Genomic DNA, 19507 nt, shown 5'->3' on the forward strand with positions numbered 1-19507 from the left:
ATTGTAGCAGACGTTTCATAGGAAAGGTCAGTGGAGAAGGAAGGGGCCTAGGTGGGGTCAGACCAGGTTATGAAAACAATTAAAAGTAAGTTTGACGACCCCTGAGCACCCACACATCCCCTCACCCACATCCCCTAACTGCCTTTGTTTTCCTTTTCTCAAACCTTGGCTATTCATGCTGGTTTATTTTTCTAGATTCCTTGTAGAACTATTTTGCTTGTTAAGTTCCAAGACAAATTCTTTCGGAATTTTCATTGCCATTGTACAAAATCTTTATACTTAGTAAGTATGCTTTATATTTAGAGTTGGGATCATGACAAAATTTTATCTTTCCTTTGTAAATTCTTGTCACCTGTGGTGTAAGTTTTTTGAGATCTCCATTTCATAGCTGCTTTATATGTATGAGGATGGATTATCTTTGACAAGTCTCAGATGATTTTTTTTCCTTTGCTGTAATGAAAGCTCTTTTCTTTAAAAATCATGACTCTTGAGATTTTGGATGGCATGTTAGCTGTCTTACCACAGGTAGGTGCTTAGAGCTCTCTTTTTGCACTGCTGTTAGGACTATTAATATCTCCTCTCCCTGCCCCTTTCAGATTTGACACCTATAGATCCAAGAAAGAGAGTGAGCGTCTGGCCCAGTATTTAAATGCCGTGCCTGATGGCAGGATCCTTTCTGTTGCTGTGAACGATGAAGGCTCTCGAAACTTGGATGATGTGGCCAGAAAGGCGATGACCAAACTGGGCAGCAAACACTTCCTACACCTTGGATTCAGGTATCGGTCATCACTTCCATCGCTTCCCCGGGCTCCAGAACACTAAAGCAACGCTAGCCCAGGCAGACTTTACCTAACTTCCTTCCTGGTTTCCCCACGTGACCCTCAAGGGTGACCCTGGAGGATGCAGGCACACACATCCATCTGCACTGGATATATTACAACTTGTTTTTAAAGGGAACCTAGTTTTTCTTACAAGCATATTCCACTCTTCAAACTTCAAACTCTCTGATATATAAACTCATTCATTCAGTCACTTACTAAATATTAATTGAGTATCTACTGAAGGTAAGAGCTGTGCCTCAGATGTACAATGAATGGTCATCTTCCTTTCCTTTGGTGAAGGGATCATAACGTGCCTTGGGGGGTTGGCAGACATCTGTTTAGAGACTATATGAATTGCCTCTGCCATGCCAAGACCCTCCCAGCAGAAGGGGTACTTTGATGTGCTCCAGAGCGAGTTTTATTTGCCTGGGTTTGCAGCGTCATGCCTGATTCTGGCGGTGCGCACGCTTTGGCTTGAAGATAAATGTGTTATGGTTTAGCCGACAGTAGCCACACCTTTGAATCGTGTTGAATCAGATCTCGGTTTAGCGGAAAGTTGAGATCATCTTCCCCGTGGCTGTTGGAGATAGAGACGCCCTGTCCTTCGGCTCTGCAGATGATGGGCAAGATGGGGACAGGCCAGAGGCTCTTCCTGGGCTCTGAGCAAAGCAATTTTACTGACTGGGTGGAGTCCCCCTGGGCAGGAGCAGGGCTCCAGGTTCCAGGGTGCGTTTTCCACCTGCCCGTGGGCAACTCCCTCTGGAGGATTTGGGCAGGAAACTTGGGCAGCCAAACATGACAATGACACTATAGTATTGCAAAGCTCCTTTGTTGATAAAAACTGAGGGCATTGCTATTTCATCGTCATATAAGCCAAAAGGCCAGTTTGTTCATCTACACCGAGAGGTAGAACCACAAAGAGACTGGCTACATATGGCCTCAGCAGAAGAAGGGCCAAGATCTGGCATCCAATTTGTCCTGAATCTTGAGTCTGGGCTGGACCTCCTCCTTGGTGATGGCACACAAGTGACTCACCCTCTCTTTGAACTGTCCCCGTGATGTGTAAAATGGGATATTTCAGGAGTCAGCTCAGAGGACTCTGGGGAAGGTAAAGGTGATGATATGAGCAAAGTATATGCCACTGTGGGTAGCATAGAGTAAAACTCAATGAACATTAACAACTCTTCTCAAGAGCCATGGGAAGGATTGTCATTGTCCAGTCGCTCAGTTGTATCCAATTCTTTGTGACCCTATGGACTGCAGCACGCCAGGCTCCTCTATCCATGGGATTGTCTAGGCAAGAATACTGGAGTGGGTTGCCATTTCCTCCTCTAGGGGATCTTCCTCATCTAGTGACTGAAACTGCATCTCCTATATCTCCTGCCTTGCAGGAAGGTTCTTTCCCTGCTGAGCCACCAGGGAAGCCCCAATGTATGACATAGGTTGTATCAATTCAGTGAGGGAGAGTGTGTTTGTTCAGTAAACATATTTGGGTATTATTACTTTTTTAAAAAGAGATCAGTGTCAGAGACAGGGAAACAAGCTTTGGGCATGCTAAATGTGCCTCCAGCTCTTGATCTATCTGTTGATTTGAGTTGGTGGTGTAGGAATAATTGGAAAAGTGGAGGAGAGGCATGTGGGTCCTCTCTAGACATCCATGTGATCTGAAGCTGATATTTTCCTTTTTCTGTTGCTTATCTTCCTTCCCTGTATTCCACTATCTGCTGGAGTTTGCTGAAACTCATGCCCATTGAGTTGATGATGCCATCCAACCATCTCGTCCTCTGTTGCCTCCTTCTCCTCCTGCCCTCAATCTTTCCCAGCATCAGGGTCTTTTCCAATGAGTTGGCTCTTTGCATCAGGAGGCCAAAGTATTGGAGTTTCAGCATCAGCCCTCCCAGCGAATATTCAGGGTTGATTTCCTTTAGGATGGACTGGTTTGATCTCCTTGCTGTCCAAGGGACTCTCAAGAGTCTTCTCCAACACCATAGTTTGAAGGCATTAATTCTTCAGTGCTTAGGATGGGTGCTCTTAATATGTTCTATGAGTAAAGGAGATACATAGGCAGGAATTACATTGTTACCCTTCATTTGTATATAGACCCACTTTGAATGACAAACTCAGAGCACTTAAAGTCAGCAGAAGATCTGAAACTTAGGCCCATCGTGAGTGCGTTCATCCAGAAAGTGATTACTGAGCAGAAATTGAAATAAAGCACCAGGAAGGGACTAGTCATACTGAGTTCTTGCGGGAAGTCGTGAGGTCTTGCCAGAAGTCTTGAGCTCTCAAGGGAAGGCAGACATAAAAGAATTGATGATGGTGTGTGAAAGAACAAGAAGGGGAAGGAAGAGAGATGAACTTGGCAAGGTGGGTGCAGGATGGCCTTTTGCTCAGTGCCAAGAAGCTTGCTCTTTATCCAAGTCTGTAGGCACTGAAAGATTTTTAAGCAAGTGTGACACAGTCTAATCCCCAACCTCAATGAACCCCAACCTTTGATCTGAAGGTGAGATCAAAACAAAAATAATCAAACAAATATGAGCTGTTGATAGCTCATAGTAAGAGAGAGGCTGGCTTAGGTATTAGAGGTTGGATAAAGATCGATAAGAAAACCTCCCTGCCTTAGAGCAGTGCACATTTCAATAGAGAGAAGAAGAGTGTATGACTTTCCAAAATCAGACCACTTCTTTTTCCTCCTTCGCTCTTCATGAAAAAAACGCATCTGTTTCCTTTCCAAGGCCCAGTGCCGATTGCTCGGGACTCAGGCACATCTGCCCAGTTTTCCTCGAGACTTGGGAGAGAAATAACCTTTCTCCCTTGGAGCATGTCTCCTTATTTTCCTGAAGGACTCAGAGCACTTGCTTCAGGACCTCACTGAGCCTGGCAAGTGGTATGTGGGTCTATGGGCTTGTTTGTTTATGATTCATGCCCCATCTACTGCCAGAATGGAGTTGCAGAGGCTCAGGATCCACAAACATCAGGCTGGTCAGATGGCCTTTCAAATGGTTAGGAAAGCCAGGGCTTGCTGAGAAAGGCTCTTGTTCTTTTGGAAAAGGGAAGCCCAGCCCAGGAACTCATTTCCCCAAACAGCCTCACTATGACACTATGTTAACTCTGCTTCCAGTACAGGCTCAGACTGGTGAAAACTTTACTTTTTGTTGTTGTCTTTTTTTCAGACACCCTTGGAGTTTCCTAACTGTGAAAGGAAATCCCTCTTCTTCCGTTGAAGACCACATCGAGTATCATGGTAATAAACGGTGAAAGGCCATTTTCCCCTGGGTTTTTCTGACCAATAGGCTCAGGGGCTTTTTGAACCACTCTCCTCCCAGATAGTGCAGTGGTAGAGAATCTGCCTGCCAATACAGGAGACATAAGAGACACAGGTTTGATCCCTGGACTGGGAAGATCCCTTGGAGGAAGGCATACCAACCCACTCCAGTATTCTTACCTGGAGAATCCCATAGACAGGGCAGGCTAGTGAACTACAGTCCATGGGATCGCAAAGAGTTGGACATGACCAAACACACCCCCTTCTCCTTCCCCAGAATATGGCTGATCCATCTCCCAACACACTGTTGAGTGACTAGCTGCTTAACGGCCAGGTTACATGAGTGGCAAAAGTCCATACTGGTTTAAGGCTGATCACTAAGATAATGTTTACATTTGCAAAGAGATCGTCATCTGTTTACTCCCAAACAAGTGACACAGGAACTATGAGAACTGGGTCAGAACCAGCAGGAGTAATATTTTGATCTAAAAAGATGCTTTGAGAACTGCGCTGGCAGTCTAGTGGTTAGTGGTCTGTGCTTTCACTGCAGGGGGCATGGGTTCCATCCCTGGTTAGGAAACTAAGATCCCACATGCTATGCCTTGTGGCCAAAAAAAAAAAAAAAAGCAAGATGAAGAAGTTCAAGATCTATGTGTGCAGGGGGCTTTCTCTGCCTTAGCATCACATCTTTCCTAATTCGGGGGTCTGTGTGGTTGCTGATGCCTCCGATCTCCTCTTTGATAGGACACCACGGTTCTGCTGCTGCCCGGGTGTTCAAACTCTTCCGGACAGAGCATGGTGAGCTTTTCAACGTCTCCTCATCCAGCGAGTGGGTTCAAGGTGAGGAGCTTGGGACCCCTTGGTAAAATTCCACAGCGGGATAAAAAGTCAGGACTTTGCAGAAGGAGAATTTTTCTTTCCACCAGTAAGGCCGCTTGATGGCTTCAGTGTCAACTCAGTTGGCAGCTGAGAGTGGTCTTTAATCTGGGCTCAATAGGGAATAACCCAGAGGGATGTGCCCTTTCACGGAATGCCTCTTCTGCGCCAGGCGATGGCACCGACAGGGGATGCAGACAGCAGTAGGACCCGGCCTTCAAGGAGCTCACACACGGGGACATGGTGGGTGGCGTGGAAAGCAACACTCTTCACGAGCACCCTCAGACAATGGGTTCCTGGCTGGATCTTATCTTTCTCCTTTTGGCAATAATGAAGAATATCTGTTGCTTTTATAAAATAAGATAGTCAATAAGAGGCACTTGCAATGAAAAGTTGGGGGAGGCGGGGAGGTTGGCAGATGAATTACAGGCCTCTGGGAGCCAGCCTGGTGAGAGTCTGGACTTATGGTATTTGATTCCCACTGGGCCGAGGGTACTTGGAGGCTGCGCCCAGCATGGCCAGTCTCAGCGCCCTGCTTGCCTGACCCTGATCTTTGCTTTCTGCCCAGATGTGGAGTGGACAGAGTGGTTCGAACATGACCAAGTATCTTATACGAAAGGTGGAGAGAAAATTTCAGACCTCGGAGTCACTCACCCAGGGAAAATCTGCAATCGCCCCATTGATATACAGGTAACCAAGAAGTTTTTCAAGGCTTTGTCTTGAAGAAGATGCTGTAGGTCACAAACTCTCTTACTATCTGAGTGGTGTGAGTCTCATGGCCCTCCTGTGAGGTCGGTAATGCCGGAGAGTAGCGTTCTCGTTTTAAAGACTGACCTGGAAGCTGATTGTCCATGACTTTCAAAGCCAGGATTCAGATTCTCTTCTGGGTCCTGCTAAAGAGTTCCTTTTCTGTCTCCTCAGCCTGCATCTTCAGCCATGGGTGAGGCTGCCCAGTGCGGGGAGTGTATGACCTTCTCGGCTTCATGCACCCATTCATTTTTTGGGGGGCTTCAGGTTCGCAGGGTGTAGCTGGAATTCAGATGCAGGCTGAGACCAGCCCAGGTGGAGAACACCTACAGTCTTGTTCTCCACTTAGTGAAAGTCAGCCTTCACAGAATGGACAGTATTTGCTTGGGATCTTCACTTGGAGTTAACTCTGTTCAAAGTGGACCAGGGCTTCCCAGGTGGTGCTAGGAGTGAAGAACCCACCTGCCAAGGCAGGAGATGCAAAGATGTGGCTTCAACCCCTGAATCAGAAAGATCGCCTAGATTAAGAAATGGCAACCCATTACAGGATTCTTTCTGAAGAATCTCATGAACAGTGGAGCCTGGCAGGCTACAGTTCAGGAAGTCACAAAGAGTCAGACACAACTGAGCGATCGAGCAAAGAGGACCTAGGCTTTGTCAGCTGGCTCCATCACGAAAGTGTGGCACCACTCAGTGGCTGAGCTGGTGAGCCTGAGAGCTCAAAGGAGAACAGGAAAGACAGAGACACAGGCAAGAAAATGGAGTCTGTTTCCTTACGCCTGGTCTTCTTCCAAAGCAAGATTTGGGGCCACTTAAATGTCTGATAGAGAATTTGAAAAAAAAAAAAAAGAGAGAGAGAATTTGACTTCCCAGATGCCTCAGTGGTAAAGAATCCTCCTGCCAAAGCAGGAAACGCAAGAGATAAGGGTTAGATCCCTGAGTTGGGAAGAACCCTTGGAGGAGGGCATGGCGACCCACTCCAGTATTCTTGTCTGGAGAATCTCACGGACAGAGGAGCCTGACAGGCTACAGTCCACAGGGTTGCAAAGTGTCCAACATAACTGTGCACATGCACACACACACACACACACACTCACACACACACACACTCACACACACACACACGAGAATTTAGAAGACCGTCTCTGCCCATTTTATCTTCTTTCAGCCAATAAAAATAGAAACATATGTACACCATCTTTTCTCAGATTATCTAACCTTAGGTCCCAGGTCATCTGACTATTTTCACTCCTCCATATCCCTCCACCCTCAAGGCTTGACTTCCGCCCTCTGCCTTGCAATACAGAGGGACTGCAGGACAAGGGGCCACTTTTCCAAGAGAGGACGGTCAGTTCTGCGGTCAGCAAAGGCCAGGGAAACCTTTCTCATTATTTGGCCAAGGCTGTCCGTTCACATGGCTCCAGCATGGTTGAGAAGGATTTACCCAGATTCCATTACACGTTATAGACTCTTCTCGGGTCCAAGAGAATCAAAAAGCGCTGACTCCCCCAAAGCACATACTTCTCAGATTTAACTTTATTTTTTTCTTGCAACCCTGCACGTTCCAGCTCTAATTCTGAGAGAGCCCCAATTGGATTCCTCCAGTTCACTTGGCTACAGGAAGTCCAGTCCTATACCAGGGCTGCTCCCTCCCCAAGCATTTCTGGAAATCCTCGAGGAATGTGTCCATGCTCTGAAAATCCCTCCCAGTGTTTGCTCTGCCAGCTGTCTGGCTCCAGACCACTGTTGTTGAGAAGACCACTTTTCCATGCCAGGAAAATAGCTTTCCTTAGGCATTTCTTACTCTCAGGAACTTTGATCCGAGCTGATATGGACTCTTCCCAGAGAGTGTCAAAGCACCACTAATCCCAGGCTCAAACAGTCTGTAAAACTTTACTGAAGGCTTGGAGAGAGCAGAGGAAACCAGTGAAAATATATGTATTTTTCCCATATGTCATACATGTAATAGTATATGACTGCTCACGTCCCAGGTGGCTCAGTGGTAAAGAATCTACCTGCACTGCAGAAGACTCAGGTTCTATCCCTGGATCAGGAAGATCTCCTGGAGAAGGAAATGACAACCCACTCCAGTGTTCTTGCCTGGAAAATCCCATGGGCAGAGGAGCCTGGTGTGCTATAGTCAGAGGGGTTGAAAAGAGTCAAACATGACTTAGTGACTAAACAACAACATGACTGCTCACCAACTCAATAATCCCAGACCTTCCATGGGGACCCAACCCCGTACTCTGTAACCACTAGGCTGCCAGCGCACTGCAGGGCCCATTTACTCTGCTGAACAGCAGAAACTAACACAGCATAGTCAAGCAACTATACTCCAATACAAATTAAGAAAGAAACAGGAAGGACTCTATCCTGAACATGTCAGGCTCACCTCCTTTCTCGCCATCAACCCATTTCTTTATAGTCATCAGAGGCAATGAGGTAGAGGATACTCTGGGTTTTTCTGAAGTCAAGAAAGCAAAACCAGGCTTATGCTATATTTACCACAGGTGAGAGAAGCAAGATTTCATTCTCTTTATCAACAGAGCGTGAGACACATCTGCCAGGAGCTAAATGCCCAAGATAATTAACCCACCAGAGAGACTGAGACAAAACTGAGATGCCCAGGTGCCTATTTTTGCCACCATGGGAAATCACAGGTTACTGGGGTCACTTGCCACCTCTGATCACCCCGAGGGCCCCACACAAGGGGTCCCTGAGATACCTGCTGTCAAATCCTTTGGAGGGGAGGAGGTGTTAGGACATTGTCACCTGGGCAGGATGGTGAGTTGGAAAGAAAAAGGAAATAGTTAAGACCAGCACAGATGACCTCAACTCAAGGAAAGTTTTTCAACATCTGATCATTTGTGATTCTGCAAAATCAAACCCAAAAACTATAGTCCCCAGTTCCCATGTCCTCACCCTTCTGATGGTTCTCTTGGGCTGAAATCTCCCTGCTTCCCACCTTCTCTCTTAAAACTCACCCGCCTTTCAAGGCCTGTGGAACCTAATGGACTCACATGTCCTTTGGGACCTGTGAGGTGCCCAAAACACCAAATTTAAGGTGGCACTGCCTCCCAGGTGCCAACTCTGCACTCACGTGACCCTGGAGAGTGAGTGCTGCCTAAAATGTTGCACCCTGGGTTCCTCACTAGCAATCTTGGCCATATCTGTCAGTCAAGCTATTTAATTTAGTGTCTCAATTTCCTCCTAAGCAAAAATGGAGATAATAATTTTTCCTTCATGGGATTATTTTGTGGATTTAATGCAGCAATACATGAAGCTTCTGACCTACAGCGAGTGCCCATAATTTTCTTTTATTATTTTAAAATTATTTGTTTATATTATTATTTATTATGATATTACTTGTTTAGTCACTAACTTGTGTCTGACTCTTTTGTGACACCAAGGACTGTAGCCTGCCAGACTCTTCTGTCCATGGGATTTCCCAGGCAAGAATACTGTTGTGGGTTACCATTTCCTTCTCTAGGGGATCTTCCCGGACCAGGGATCAAACCTGCATCGCCTGCATTGGCAGGCAGATTCTTTACCACTGAGCCACCAGGGAAGCCTATGACATTGCTGGTTATTTTATAATTATTATGAAGAATAACAATCACATTGTGTCTACTTAAAGTGAAGATCAAGTTCACTGAACAGTGGGAGAGCCCTTTTTACTCTTCTTATCCAAAACTGAGGTCATTCTTATGATTTAAAAGAGAGAAAAAGAAAAACAATAAAATTGAATAGAGGTTTTCTTGAAATTTTTATTGGATATTGTACCTTAAAATATGTCCAGCTCCCCTGGATGATGTTTTTAGGCTCAGTTATCAATATTCAGGGATGTCCTACTGAAAAACATGCTGGCCTCAAGGGGAAAGATCTGGGAGTCAGAGGAGTGGGCTTGACAGTCAGGTGACCTTGAACTTGCACCTAAATCCCTGTGAGCCTTCCTGATTTCCTCTAAGGGCGAGTCAGCAGTGCCTGCCTCTCTGCTGCAGGAACCACCCCAGATAAGGGCTGTGAGCGTGTTGCCTGCAGGAAAGGCCTGAATTTTTATTCTGGCTAAACTCACATTTCCACAGCTCTCCTCCCAAACCACAGACAACGGATATCTGCTGGGTTCAAAACAATGTTTCCTAAAAGCTTCCCCCGCCCTTTTTTAGATGGACTATACTTCGCTTTCCTATTTGCCCAGCCCTGGTCCCTTTGGTCTTTGTGCCGAAAAGGACAACAGCTGCGGCCCTTGCTCTAAATTGCAAGTCTCTGATGACAGCCACCATCGTGGTACAGACACACCCCAGCCCCAGGGTGAGCCCCAGCTGGCAGGGACCGTGCCCTCCTCTGAACCCACTCCTAAGATTCTCTACCTGGCCTTGGAGCTGCCATCAGCTGAGACTCTGCTGTGTGCCTGGCCCTGGATTGGATGCTGAGATCAGGGAAGAAGCAATACCTGGCCCTTCCAGAGCCCATCACCCCTCTGGTAGGAGACAGACACTGAACGCAGGACAGTAGGGACAGCAGCGCAAGGGACTGTGAGGCACCACACACCTACCCAGCGCGCATCTATCACTGGATGAGTCCAGATTCTGGCCCTGCCTCTTACCAGCTGTGTGATGCTGGGCAATTACCCAACCTCTCTGAGCATGTTTCCAACCAGCATCAACCTCATAGACCTCAGCGCCAGGAAGACTGAATGCAATAATGTATGGAACTCAGGGACTTCCCTGGTGGCCCCCAGCACTTCCAAGGCAGGGGGTGAGGGTTCATTCCCTCGTCAGGGAACGAAGATTTCATGTGGTGCAAAGTGAGGCCAAAAAATAAAAAACAAATTGAAAAAAAAAGTATGGAGCTCCATAACTACAAAAGGGGTTCTCAAACTTAACTTCCCTTTGGAATCACTTGGGGGCAGCCTTTCAAAGTTTTCATGTCCAGGTTGTACCCTAGACACAATCAAATCCAAGACTCTGAGGATGGGGCCTGGGCATGAGCATTTTTTTTTTTTTTTGGTGGCTGCACTGGGTCTTGGCTGCTGCATCGGCTTTGTCTAGTTGCAGTGAGTGGGAGCTACTCTAGTCATGGTGTGCAGGCTACTCATTTTGGTGGCTTCTCTTGCTGCCAAGCACAGGCTCTAGGCCCTCGGCTTTCAGTAGTTGCAGCCCATGGGCTCAGTGGTTGCATCTCACCGCCTCCAGAGCACAGACTCAGCAGTTGTGGTGCACAGGCTTAGTTGCTCCAAGGCATGTGGGATCTTCCCAAACCAGGGATCAAACCCGTGTCCCCTGCATGGGCCGGAGGATTCTTGACCACTGGATCACCAGAGAAGTCCCAGCAAGAGTATCTTTTAAAGACTCCCCACAGGATATGGAGTCACATTTGGGCACCAGCAGGTTGATCCAATGAGTCTTCAGTAAATGTTGGCCACTGTGGACATACTGGTGGAGGAGACTGGCACAGTTGTAGAAAGCAGCCCGCCCAGCTCTTAAAAGAGCATGTGGTGGTGATAAACACTCTGTAAACCGTTCCCCAGTATAGTTACTCACTGGTTTGGATACCAAATATGGTGGGACCCCAGGCAAGATGTTTATCCACCCTGTGACTTCATGCTGCCCTTCTTATAACAGAATAGAGAAGGGGAAATGTTAGAATAATGGTCTAAAGCCATTGTAAATAAGTTTCGCAGCAGCAATTTTAGACTTGTGAGTATATGTTTGTAACATTAATCATCACCTTCCTTCTTTACAAAGAGAAATGACTTTGTAATTTCTGTGCCATGCCCAGGCCACTACATTGGATGGAGTCAACCTCACCACTGAGGTCGTCTACAAAAGAGGCCAGGATTACAGGTTTGTGTGCTATGACCGGGGCCAAGCCTGCCAGAGCTACCGTGTGCGGTTCCTGTGCGGAAAGCCTGGTAAGCAGCCCCTTACTGGGGACACTCTTGCCTCCGTGGCTCGGTTCCTCCAGCTGGCAGCTATGCACTGCGAGTTTGGATGGCGGGGTCAGCCGCCTCCGGGTATCTCAATGACATGGCGCTCCTGCCAAGTTCTCGATGGAGAGCCCTTCTATGACACAGGAACCGTGGGAGGGTCCTCGGAGTTGGCAGGAGCCAGTAGAGCCCCACCCTGCCCATACGCCTTTCAGGAAGGGGAAGGGCCTATTCAAGGCAACCAGGGTGCCGTGGACGGAGCTGACCTTCCTGCAGCCCGCCCCCGCCCCCCCAGAGATACGCAGCCCATGGCCTCTCTGGATGCTATTATTTTAAACCCAGTTCCCGAGGTGCTTGTTAGCAAGGGTTGGAAATGGTCGGTTTCTTCTCGAGGGCACTTGGCCATCTCCAGAAGGCAGTCATTAGGGATGGGAGTTTTTTGGAAGAGAAGGCTGACAGCTACTGTAAATAATAGTTGAGAGAAACTATATTTGTTTTACATCTTTTGCAAAGTGGGTGTGGAGAGACAGCCCCATTTAACTCCAGCTAAGGAGTTAGTGGAAAATTCCCCTGCCCGGAGCTAATGAATGGCTCTTTTCTGGTAGGGCTTTTTGATGACTTCAAATGAAAAAAAAACCCATACCAAGACTGGTTCGGGGCAAGCCTGGTGATTTGGGTTTTGGATAGGCAAACCTGGCATTTACTGATTTAGGGAGGGTAAGGAAAGTGGTGGAAGTTTGCCAGGAGCAAAGGTTTATCTCTCAGTCTCTCCTGTTTTGGGTTATAGTGAGGCCCAAACTCACCGTCACCATCGACACCAATGTGAACAGCACCATCCTGCATCTGGAAGACAATGTACAGTCATGGAAGCCTGGGGACACCCTGGTTGTTGCCAGTACCGATTACTCCATGTACCAGGCAGAAGAGTTCCAGGTGCTCCCCTGCAGAACCTGTGCCCCCAACCAGGTCAAAGTAGCAGGTAGGACATTTGCTTACCCCTTCCTAGGCTAGATGAAACTGAAAATTGCTAGGCTTAAAGTTGACTGAAATAAAAACAAATTTGTATTAGTCAGCTATAGCCATGATAATGCTACATAACAACAAAAAAAAATTTCTTAAAATTTCATGGCAAACTTTTATTTCTTACTAATGCATCTACAGGCTATATAGGGTTCAACTTTTCTAGACTAAACTTGGCTCCAAGGGTTGGGTTTGGGTCAGTTCCATGTGACTCTCATTCTTCCCAAGGACATATTATTATTCATGGCAGAGAAGTGAACAGAATCAAGGAGGACTCCTAAGGCCTGCCTGAGCTCCAAACTTGAACCCTCTCACACCTACCTTCCAATAGATCATATGGCCCAGCTCAACATGAATGGGGAGCTCTATTTCTCCCATTAAGACAGAGGGGAGGGAGTGAATATTTGTTAGCAATAATTTAACTTACCACAAAAATGTAAATACCTTCTTTCTCTACCTTTTACATTTCCTTTTTCTTCTCCTAAATCTTGACTTAAATGCCCTTGTTATTTATGTTATGTGAGGTTACTGGAACTATAGATGGTTAGAAGCAAAACGAGTGCTACCCAAATGGCTCAGTGGTAAAGAATCCGCCTACCAATTCAGGAGATGAGGGTTTGATTCCTGGGTCAGGAAGATCTCCTGGAGGAGAAAATGGCAGCCCATCTAGTATTCTTGCCTGGGAAATCCCATGAGCAGAGGAGCCTGGTGGGCTACAGCCCATGGGATCACAAAGAGCTGGACACAACTTAGTGACTGAACAACAACAAAGATGTGAAAAGAGACCTTGTTTATAGTCCAGGTCAATTCTTCTTTGGGGAGGGGAGTCATGTATTGATTAGAGTTGTTGGTTGTAAGTTACAGAATCCAATTCGACTACCTTAAACAAAATAGGAATTAATTGGGAAACTATTCAACTTAGAGAGCTAAATAGAAGCTGGGCAGTCACACTGCAAACAAGGACCAGAAATAGGGCAGCTTCGGGGGTCTGGGGTGCAGGGATGCATGGGCAGCCTCCTTAAGGCATCACTATTTGCATGTCCTGGGACATGGTGCTTGAAAGTTACCTTCCAGGGAGACAGCATTGACTGGGTTGGTGGCTCACGTGCTCACCCTCTGGCTAGGACACCATCATTAACTGTCCTACGAAGACTGCATTGCATGGATACAGTCACTCCCCAGAGGAAAACTGAGATGTATTTGCAGAGAAAGGCAAATCAATACTAGGCATTGAAAATATCAGCTGCTATATGTGGAATCTAAAAAACAGGTACAAATGGACTTATCTACAAAACAGAAATAGAGTCACTGGTGTAGAGAACAAGCTTATGGTTTCCAGGGGCTAAAGAGCAGGAGGGATTAATTGGGAGATTGGGCTTGACACATACATACTACTGTGTATAAAATAGATAACTGATAAGCACCTACTATACAGCACAGGGAACTCTACTCAGTCCTCTGTAATGGCCTATATGGAAAGGAATTTTAAAAAGAGGGGATGCACTTTGCTGTACAGCAGAAATTGACATACCACTGTAAATCAACTATAACCCAATAAATTTTTTTTAACTATATCAGCTGCCACAGGACCATTGTGCCTAAAGAAGTATTAGAATCGAGGGGCAGCAGAATACTATGGATTGAGAAAGTATAACCAACATATGGAAAGTATCTATTAGCTTAGAAACAAAACTACAAAAAGTAAAATTCGACACAGTCTTTTTGGCTAGTGGGAGTGTGCTTGAGAAAGAATTTGGGGGCTTTCTTCTAAGTGCAATGGCTTCTTAGACTTCCTAGCTCCCCACTTACAGGATGGCCCCGAGGGAAGCAATTCCTAGTGAGTGCCAGACCCTGGGGTCCTCCTTGGATGCCCTGTGTCTCCCGAGGACAGTAGAGGCAGACAGGCCTTCTGGGACGTCAGGCGTCCTCTGGGACGCTTGGCAGGAGTGGCGTTCAGACGTTTGAGCCTTGTCACTGCCCTCTGTGAGGTGACCCTGATTCTGGGGCTGCCTTTGTGGCTTCTAGGGAGGTGAAAGCTTGCCTTTGAGGCCCAGCCTTCAGGGAGAGAGAAGAAGGAGCACCGCTGGAAGAGGCCTTGGTCTGTCCACACCAGCCCCGATCTGCACCTCAGTGCTGGGCACCTCCAGGCCTGGAGGGAGATCCAACATGAACAGGACCTAACAGGGCAGCAGGTAGTGCCGTGAGTGACCTTGAGAAAGGGAACCGTGTGATATGAGGGCACTTCTGCCTCGCCCCAGAGCATGGTTCAGGGGTAAATGATCGAGCATGGCAGTGTTTGACCAGTGGTTCTAGGGGCTTCTTGAAGACTGTTCAGGCTGGACAGAGTGTGAGATGGTGCTGCTCTGGGTCCTGGGAGGACCAAGGAGGAAAGAGTGAGTAGAGAGGAGTATACCCCCCACGTCAGACCCTCCAAGCTCCTTTGGTTCATGACTGCCCATGTCTGTGTCTCCAAGTCCCACAGCCCAGCCTCCCCTGTGCCCCCTTAAGCAAGGGTGGGACCATCTTGCTCAGAAGCTTTAGGGCTTTTGTGAAAACAGCACCCCCAGTGAGAAAAGTCCCAGGGAAGGGTATCTGTAAAGTGTGTGTATGTGTCTGCCTGTCTGTCCTGGGGAGGCCCTCATTTCTCCTCTTCGGCTCCAAGCCCATCCTCTGGCTGTCCATCCCCCAGTGACGTGGAGCGGGGACTCCAGCTGCTTCGCTCTTTTCCAGAATGGCACCGCCGCCCGGTTGCCGTTCCATGTCCTCCTCCCAGGCTGGCTGCAGAGCGGGACGCAGCCTTCCTGACTCCTCTTTCCTCACTGCCCCCAGATTCCAGTAAACAGGCCTTTTTGCATTTTAAGGCTTTTCTGATGGGAAACAGATGGGGATAACAAAGTCATGAAAACGTGTGAATCATCTAAAAAGAAAAAATATTTCCAAGTTTTGCCAACCACAGTGCGATTCTCAACACCTCCTGACATGGCAATGGGAAATGTCTTCAATTTTCTACCGTTTTCATTTCCCACTTCCCACTTTGCTTGTAACCACCCAATATCACACTCACACACTTTTAAGTAATACTACTGTTTTCACTCTCCATGATAACATAAAAAGGTGGAGGCTACTGTTTTCTCCATGACCCAGATGAAGAAACATCTTCTTCATTTCTTCATGAAAATTAAATGTCTAGACTAACGCTTTCCACTGTGTTAGCCACCAACCACTTATGGTTATATAAATGTAACTAAAATTAATTTTAAAAAGGAAATTCCATTCCTCAGTCATACTAGCCAGATTTTAAGAGCTCAGTGACCACCTGGGGCCAGTAGATGACACGGAGTAGAGCATGCCCTTCATCTCAGAACTTTCTGGGGATTGCTGCTGTTGTAGACCCAGCAAGTCTGCTTGGAGGATATGAGCCAAGATTCAGACTCAGAGCTCTCAAGTTCAAAGGCTACATGTTCTCTCAGCATCCTCACTCAAAGATGACTAGACAGGAGGCAGAATCTAGGGCACTCTATGGCTTAAATCTGCCTCTCAGGGACCCTCCAGCCCAAGCCTCTCTGGGCTTGTTCCCACGGTCTGAGACGGGCAGGCCCCACTGCCCCCTCGCCCAGAATCCCTGGATCATGTTAGGTCAGGAACCTCATGCACAGGGTGGAAGATCCTTGATGTTCGCTTTTCTCTTGAGCCCAGTGTCCTGTGCCATGACGGCACTGTGGAGAGGGGGCACTGTAGAACCTGGCCAGCCATAGTGTGAGCACTCAGAAAGGTCAGAGTTTTATTCCTGTGTGGGTCCCTCTGCACCCCACGCCTTTCCCACCCCTCATCTGTGCTCACAGCCCTTCTGGACTATTTGAGACAAATCCAGCTTGGCCATGCCTGCCCGCTTTACCCCACACTCCCAGCCCAACCGCTCCACCCCAGCTCTCAATACCCCCTTCCTTAGGCCTTCCTGTATCAGAGCTTAGAGAAGGAAGGGAGGGTGGGTGGAGGCCGGCTGGGAGAATTCTGCAGACAGGACAGGATGCTGAGAAAGCAGAGTGCACAGCTTCCCTGGCATCATGGCCTGGGAGCGGCCTGTGAACACAGCATCAGGGCAGATAAAGCAGCCGTGAGGTCTGTCAGAGCCCTGATAGGGAGCCCCACAGCAGGCGGGGGAGGAGGCGGTGGGACTGGAGAGTTCTCCCAGCTCTCAGTCTGTCTTCCCACCTCTGCTCCCAGGACTCTAATCAACACAGCGCCTCCATCCACCTGGAAGTCCTCCCTACCCCTGGCTGCTTTCCCTCCTCCACCCCTCCACCCCAGCCCATGGAATGGAGAAAGCTCCCATCATAAGTGTGAAGCCAATGGTGGGAGCCCTTGGGTCAAGCCTTTGCTTGGGGATAGCTGCACGTGTCCTAGCCCCCTAGCATGTGCCCAGGGCTGTTCCGGGCACATTCCCTGGATTAATTCATTTCACAGCTATCTCTACCTTTTGAGATATATGCTATGATTGTCTCCATTGTATAGATAGAGTCTGAGGTTCAGGGAGCTTAAATGACGTGTTCAGGGATCCACAGCTGATGTTGAGGACGGTCGGGGAAGACTTCACTGAAAAGGAGCTAGATCTTGAGGAACAAAGTGATTTGCTCCATGGACAAAGGGAGGAGGCTGTCCTGGCCAGAGAGAGCAGCTTAGGTAAAATCTCTAAGATGTAAAAAAGCAGAGGCTTGCTATGGGTAGGATGGGTGGTGGGGTCTGGCTGGAGCAGAAAGGGCTGTGAGGGAGTGAGTGTTGGTGGATAAGCCCACAAGAGTCTGGGTTTTACTCTGTCCATCCTGCGGGCAGTTGGGCAGGGTGCTGTGCTCCTTGGAGCCGTGTGCGAATATTACTTTGGTGACAAAAGGGACTTGGTTGATGTCCTTAAGGCTCATGAGATGGGAGGTGAGCCTGGATTATCTGGGTGGGCTAGGTGAAATCAAAAGGGTCCTTAAGTATTTATTTATTTGCTTTGGCTGTGCTGGGTCTTCGTTGCTGCCTGAGCTTTGCTCTGGTTGTGGCGAGCAGGGCAGCTCTCTAGTTGCAGTTGCGATGCATGAGCTTCTTATTGTGGGGGCTTCTCTTGCTGTGGAGCGTGGGCTCTCAGGTGTGTGGGCTTCAGTAGTTACAGCACTTGGGCTCAGTAGTTGCGGTTCCCCTGCCTCTGGAGCACAGGCTCAGTAGGTGTGAAACACGGGCTTAGCTAGTCCGCAGCATGTGGCATCTTCCCCAAGTCAGAGCTTGAACCCACGTCTCTTGCATTGGAGGTGGATTCTTTACCACCAAGCCACCAGGGAAGCCCAAAATGGTCCTTAAAAGAGAGGTATAGGAAGGTCAGAGTCAGAAGGCAGGAGAAGTGGATGAGGATGAGATGATTGGATGAGGATGAGATGAATGACATCACCGACTCAATGGACATGAGCTTGAGCAAACTCCAGGAGATAGTGAAGGACAGGGAAGCCTGGCGTGTTGCAGTCCAGGGGGTCACAAAGAATCAGACACGATCAAGCGACTGAACAACCCAGGAACATTGACCACTATCTGGATCTGCAAAAGGCCTGGAGCCTCCCAACAGAACCAGCACTGCCGACTTCTGACTGTAACCTGGTGGAATGGATTTTGAACTTCTGAACTCCAGGACTGTCAGACATTTCTGTTGTCTTTGGACTTCCCTGAAGATCCAGTGGTTAAGACTCCGTGCTTCCACTTCAGGGGGCATGAGTTTCATCCCTGGTTGGGGGACTAAGATCCCACATGCCACATGGCATGACCAAAAAAGAATAAGAAATTTCTGTTGTCTTAAACCACTAAATTTGTGGTCAGTTGTTACTATAGCTGGAGGAGGCGAATACCAATTCCAAAGGGAATATTTTCTCAGCTTTGCCAGGCACTGGTCTCGCATCTTGAACTGAGATGCTTCAAAGAAACCACCACCTCCCTGAGTCTGCAGAAATCCAAGGCAATAAACATCCTCTGAAAGAATGCAGACCCACCCACGGGATGTAAGCTAGGTGAAGGACTGGACAGAGGAGCCAGCCCTCCCCGGGGCTGAGAGGGCAGGGTGAGGTCACTGTCGGCGGGTGCTCCTCGGGGCTCAGTGCAACCACAGCCTTTGCATGTGGGCACCAGTGGTATCAAGGGGCCGAGCTCTGTGCCCTGCTGGTTCTAGTCAAGGTCACAGTGAAAGCCAAGCGGTGTCCGGGGTATGGTTCGGGCTGCAAATCAGCACAAGAGACTGTTGCTGTCTATAATTACATCCTCAGAAGAAAGAGACAGCACCTAGCAGCCAGGTCAGCAGTCTCAGGGACGAGCTGAATTTAAAGGCAGCCTGTTGTTTTTGTTGTTGTTCAGTCTCTCGGTCTGGTCCGACTCTGCAGCCCCATGGACTGCAGCACGCTAGGCTTCCCTTAATCACAGTGGCTTTGAAGAGGGGATTCGTCTTGTGTCCATAAGAAACTCAACTGGTAGGCAGTCTAGGGTGTGAGCTCTGTGGGATCATCCAGAGCCCAGGTTTCTTCCCTCTGGTTGCTGGACCATTTCCAGGGTATATTCTCACACAGGCAAGGCTGGCCCACCACCAGTGCCCACATCCCAGCCCCGGGGGAGAGCGGGAGCCGCCTGCAGGGTGCACGCGTCGCCTCTGCTCATCCTCTGACCACGCTGACCTTCGGGGAGGCTAGGGAGTATGGTTGTCCCGGGGGGTCTTATATCAGCTAACATAGAAGTTTCTAGTACTGACAAGCGGAAAGGGGGTAGGAATTAGGGGACAAATAGCCATGTCTGCCATGGGCTTCAGACATGAGCGTTCGTGGCTGGCTCTTCATCCAG

The 19507-nt window shown here is 48.2% G+C and overlaps 1 protein-coding gene across 4 annotated transcripts in view; it reads left to right on the forward strand.

The window, feature by feature from the left end:
* The window catches only part of CEMIP (cell migration inducing hyaluronidase 1), a 160708-nt gene that overhangs the window by 100471 nt on the left and 40730 nt on the right, over nucleotides 1–19507 (forward strand). For all 4 annotated transcript variants that reach the window (XM_027957132.2, XM_042235148.1, XM_042235149.1 and 1 more), the window contains 6 exons: nucleotides 597–776; nucleotides 3995–4065; nucleotides 4831–4926; nucleotides 5531–5652; nucleotides 11491–11623; nucleotides 12426–12617. In XM_027957132.2, coding sequence (XP_027812933.1) covers nucleotides 597–776; nucleotides 3995–4065; nucleotides 4831–4926; nucleotides 5531–5652; nucleotides 11491–11623; nucleotides 12426–12617 — 794 coding nt within the window. The remainder of the gene's footprint in view (nucleotides 1–596; nucleotides 777–3994; nucleotides 4066–4830; nucleotides 4927–5530; nucleotides 5653–11490; nucleotides 11624–12425; nucleotides 12618–19507) is intronic.

This window comes from Ovis aries, chromosome 18, assembly GCF_016772045.2.
Source record: "Ovis aries strain OAR_USU_Benz2616 breed Rambouillet chromosome 18, ARS-UI_Ramb_v3.0, whole genome shotgun sequence".
In the NCBI taxonomy this organism is placed as follows: Eukaryota; Metazoa; Chordata; class Mammalia; order Artiodactyla; family Bovidae; genus Ovis; species Ovis aries.